We start from the raw sequence: 5,361 nt of genomic DNA on the forward strand, positions 1-5,361 counted from the left end.
TTTACTCCTCTTGACAGTTTAAAACTTTCTGAGAAGTAGCCATTATTTACTATTTTACACCTAGGGTTATTATACATGATTTTAACCCATTTTATAAGAGATTCTCCAAAATTGAAAGGTTCGGGGCATTTATATATAAACTCCAGTCGTACTTTATCAAAAGCCTTTTCAAAGTCAGCTATGAATAGCAGGCCTGGTTTCCCAGATTTTTCATAGTGTTCTATTGTTTCCAGTACTAGCCTTATATTATCTCAAATGTACTGTCCATGTAAAAAACCTGTCTGATTAGAATTAATCATGTCTGACAATTGATGGTGTTCTTCTCATTTGTTCTCTTTTCAGCTTTTTTAGGTGAGTTATTATTATATGGATTGAAATCTTTTAATTTAATCTTACAGTGAATTAACAGCACAAAAACATGTTAATTGCACATTAATCATTTGTAAATATCTGCACAGTTTTACAGTTACAAAAGTTATTTGACCAAATATTTCGGGGATTCAATAAACAGTTTTGGGGATTCAATAAACCCTGCTACTACAGAAGAGCTTGTTCAGGAGGGAAGGAATGTCAATCTCTCCTTCTAATATGATGGCACTATCTACACTCTACAGTGGTACTGCCAATATCCCGGATCCAAACCAGAATTCCTCTTGTACATCACATCCTCATCTGACAGTTTCCATTGATAAAGTGGACAAACTTGTGGATCTGAAGATCTCTTCTTCTGATGTGACAGACTGCTGTTTACTACTGTGCCATGAAGACCACAGTGACAGGAAACTTTGACACACTGTACGAAAACTGTCAAGAACCATGGGAGGAAACAGACATATTGTATGACATACATAAGTAACATACCTACTGTATGTTAAGGGGAGGGACTTATGGTAGAGGATGAGTTGAACAGCAATTGAACAGCAGCATAGAAAATGTAAAACAGGAGGCTGCTTAGATCTTTCTTTCGGTTTGTTTCTCTTCATCTAAGATGCAGTTGCTGTATTCAGCATTGTTCCTGACCATAGTTATGGGTTTGTTATGCAATACAATACAGTACATTTCCATACAATGTATTGCCATACTTGCCCATTTTCATGAACAATTAAGTGTGTGTGTATTAAAAACCATTCTCTATGCAGGTGTCAGTTGTGAAGACCTCACTCCACTCAAGAAAGAAGAGTACTGTTTAGAGGGAACCCCTGTTACCCTGTCTTACAACTACTCCAGAAGAGCTACTGCTGGAGACGAATTCTATTGGTATCGACAGGACACAGAACAAAGGCCAGAGTTCCTCCTGTACATCTTGGGTTCAGGGTTTATAAAGAAAGCAGATCCTCTGAATGCTCGATTATCCTCAAAACTGAATGAAGGGAAAAACCGTTTGGATCTGGAGATCTCCTCTGCTGACATGACAGACTCTGCTCTGTACTACTGCGCTGTGAGGCCCACAGTGACAGGAAACCTACACACACTGTACAAAAACCTCAGCAGGGACCACATCAGCAGGAATTTATCCAGTTTTTGTTTGAACTTGTGTCTAACCCTTACTTTGTAGACATCAAAACATTAAAGAATGATGTTAATGTCTCCTGTAAATAAAGTTCATGACTCCAATGTTTCACCTGTCCTTAATTTGATTTGAGCATTGACAGATTCTGTCAATTTGATGCATATTCCTATTCTGATACAGTCAGGCCTCTTAATCACATCATCTACATACAATAGACATACATTATGTGACATCATTACTCTCAACATGTACAGTCATGTTGCTGATCTTTATCAAGGGTGCAAATATTTATGGACATGACTGCTCAGTGGTTTAGTCCTCTGCTGGTAAATCCATGTACTCTTTAGAGGAGCATACCTGAAATCAACTGACTGGGGTATCTCAATCCCAGCGTGCAATAGCCTTAGGATGAGGTTAAATGACTGGTAATGGACCAGACAAACATAAAAGGCTCTTACACTGTTTTGGTCTGGTCAAGTCCATAACTATTGGCACCCTTGATAAAGATATGCAAAAAATACTGTATAAAACAAAAAAGACAAATACAGAGCTACACTGAGTATACAAAACATTAAGAACACCTGCTCTTTCAATGACATAGACTGACCAGGTGAATCCAGGTGAAAGCTATGATCCCTTATTGACTTCACTTGTTAAATCCACTTCAATCATTCAGGGTAGAAGAAGGGGAGGAGACAGGTTAAAGAAGGATTTTTAAACCTTGAGACAATTGAGACATGGATTGTGTATGTGCGCCATTCAGAGGGTGAATAGGCAAGACAAAATATTTAAGTCCCTTTGAACGGGGTAAGGTATTAGGTGCCAGGCGCACCGGTTTGTGTCAAGAACGGCAATGCTGCTGGGTTTTTCACGCTCAACAGTTTCCTGTGCGTTTCAAGAATGGTCAGACACCCAAAGGTGGCACTTAACCTTAATTGTGAGCAAGGCACTTAACCTTAATTGCTCCTGTAAGTCGTTCTAAAATATTTTATGAGATTGGAGAACACATGGGGGGATCTTACACCATTCCTCCATACAGAACCTTTCCAGATACTTGATATCCTTCATCTGCTATTATGGGATGCCCTCTTCAATTCAAACTACAGGTGACTGAGATGGCCATTACAAAATGTTGATTTTGTGGCCAATTACCCATTTCTTAGTGGATTTTGATTAGTTGTCTTGTTGGAAGATCCACTTGCGGCCAAGTTTCAGCACCCTGGCAGAGGCAAACAGATTTTTGGCTAAAATGTCCTGGTACTTGCTAAAGTTCATGATGCCGTTGACCTGATGCCGAACAGTCGAAGCAAAATAGCCCCTTAACGTCAAAGATCCACCACCATATTTTACCATAGGTATGAGGTACTCAGCATATGCTTCTGTTTTTCCAGCATGTTATCAGCATAGAAGTGTCAATCGGGTACGTTTTGCAAAACGAGAAGCTTCAAGTAACATGAAGCTTATGTGAATTTGCACGTGTAAGCCAAGCACCACCACTATCAGTAGCACTGTCAAAGCTGTACAAATAAAGTCTGCAAACAAGCACACACTGGCCACGAATGATGTGTTTACAATACCGCGATTGGTAATAAGGCATTATTTGTTCGACAGCAACTTCTGGGGTAGCTAGCTAACTAGCTTTAACTTGGTACCTAGCTAGCACAAATACAACCAGCCTGAAAACAATTACCCTTAGAAACTGCAGTCATTTTCATTATCCTTAACAATGATTTAGGACTCTTTGTGAGTAAGTATTAGCTAGGTAGCCAGTTGTTTTTCGCCTATTGAAATTTAACTTCAGTTCATAAAAATAAATAGCTGGCCAGCTACTTAACCCTGTTGCCCAAAGCTAATGTTATAAGCAGCCAGCTAGCTTCATCTGACTAGTGAGGCTCGACCGGACCGGGTAGTGATGGGTCGTTCCCGAACGAGTCTTGTATGTGAACGTTGGGAGCCGGCTCACATATCAGAAGAGCCAAAACTATTTATAAAACTATTTTACAAATTAAGATATGAATAATCAAAAGATTTAAATGAATATAATTAACTCATTCAAAGAACAAAAAAAAATTATAATAATATAGGCCTAAATGCTCAAGTGCACACATTCATTCTGACTGTCTGCTCAGACTAACAGCCTCACCTGATGTTCCTGTCAATCAGACACGTAGTGTCAATCAATGAACCAAAGATGCGTGAGGGAGGGCTGAGCCAACTCACTCACAGTCACACACTTAGCAGCCGAGGAGAGAGGAAGGACAGCTGTGAAAACAACAGCTGGAAAATTAGTCGGAAGCACTGTAGCATTTGGGTGCATTTTAATAATGTAGACAATGTTAGAGCACAGTGTAGAATTTCCCAAAAAACTAAATCTCATATAAAGCCGGTTCTACGCACAACCTACACCGGCATATGCGAACTGTGCACCCAACTGTGAAGCTAGCTGTAGCGGAGCTTCGAGAAACAAGCGGGCCTGCTAGTGATAGTGTGGAGCCAGCACCTCCACAAGTGGAGATGTATCCACTCAGTCAAGTAGACCTACTCCGCGACCCACAGGAACGCAGTCTTCTATGGACCAGTCTATGTCTGTAGCAAAACAAGGCCAAATTCATATTGCATTAGCTAAAATGATTGCCACAGATTTCCTGCCATTTTTGATCCTGGAGGACAGAGGTTTTAGAAATTATAGCAATAGTCTAAATCCAATGTACACAATTCCAAGCTTAAAAACCCTTTCCAAATCACTTATTCCACAAATGTACGAGAGCACACAGGGTTCAGTGTGGGAAAGAGTAAAAAAAGCTAATGCAGTTTTCCTTACCACTGACTGCTGGACATGTCACTTCATTGAAGATTTTTCGATGTCTAGTTGTCTTCTGGACTGCTTTGAGTTCAGCGACAGGCACACCTCAGAGAACTTGGCAGAGGAACTGTTGAGAGTGGCCAGAGAATGGCAAGATGGAAAAGTGGTCTGTTGTGTTAGCGACAATGCAGCTAACATAACCAAAGCCATGTCAATTTTAAAATTGACCCATCATCCATGTCTTGCCCACACAATCAACCTGATTGTAAGAGATGCTCTGAAGGTGATGAAGCCCACTGTGGACAAAGTGAAAGCAGCTGTGGAATACTTCCACAAGAGCACAGTAGGTGCTGAAAAACTAAAGTCTACACAACGCCAGATGGGGATGCCTGAGCTGAGGCCTAAACAAGACTGCACTACAAGGTGGAATTCAACATTTTATATGTTGAAGCGGTTTCTTGAGTCAAAGGATGCCATCATCTCTACCCTGGCCATTGTCACCTGTTGATGCTCTGACCCAAGAGGAATGGGAGGTGGTGGAGGAGGTGTGCAGAGTCCTGGAACCCTTTGAGCAGGTCACTGTGGGGATCAGTGGAGAGAGGTACAGTAAGCAGTTATTACTACATCATTATTTAATCCAGTATTATATATGTATATGAGCAGTAGATGAGAATGTACTATCAGTAGACAAAACATGAACCTGAACTAATAAGTTACTGTTATCTCTTTTCAGCTATGTGACAGCCTCAAAAACGATACTCCTGTGTAAGAGTCTGCAGCGAATCACTGCCAGCCGCCAGAGAGAAGCAAATGTAACCAGAGGACATGTGACAGAGTTGATGGACATCCTATGTTCATCAATGGACAGAACGTTCCACAGAATGGAATATAATCACATCAGAAACCGCTGCACTTGACCCCAGGTTTAAGAAGTTAGCCTTCAGTGATGCCAGAGCGATTGATGAGGCTCTTCAAAGAATAACCTCAGCAGCAGGGAGGGACAGCCCCTGTAGTCAGCTGGCTCAGGCACCAGGGCAACAGGAAGAAG

At 41.0% G+C, this 5,361-nt stretch overlaps 1 gene segment (V, D, J or C); it reads left to right on the forward strand.

Annotated features, from left to right (window-relative positions):
• Nucleotides 1–587: 587 nt before the first annotated feature.
• LOC106569110 (T cell receptor alpha variable 12-2-like) lies at nt 588–5,082 on the forward strand (the record flags this gene model as incomplete). The annotated part of the segment is given in 3 exon segments: nt 588–678; nt 1,140–1,450; nt 5,047–5,082. Coding segments are annotated over 3 exon segments (438 nt in total), but the record flags the coding sequence as incomplete, so codon positions are not given.
• Nucleotides 5,083–5,361: the final 279 nt, after the last annotated feature.

The sequence above is a fragment of the Salmo salar genome, chromosome 14 (genome assembly GCF_965601325.2).
Source record: "Salmo salar chromosome 14, fSalSal1, whole genome shotgun sequence".
NCBI lineage: Eukaryota > Metazoa > Chordata > Actinopteri > Salmoniformes > Salmonidae > Salmo > Salmo salar.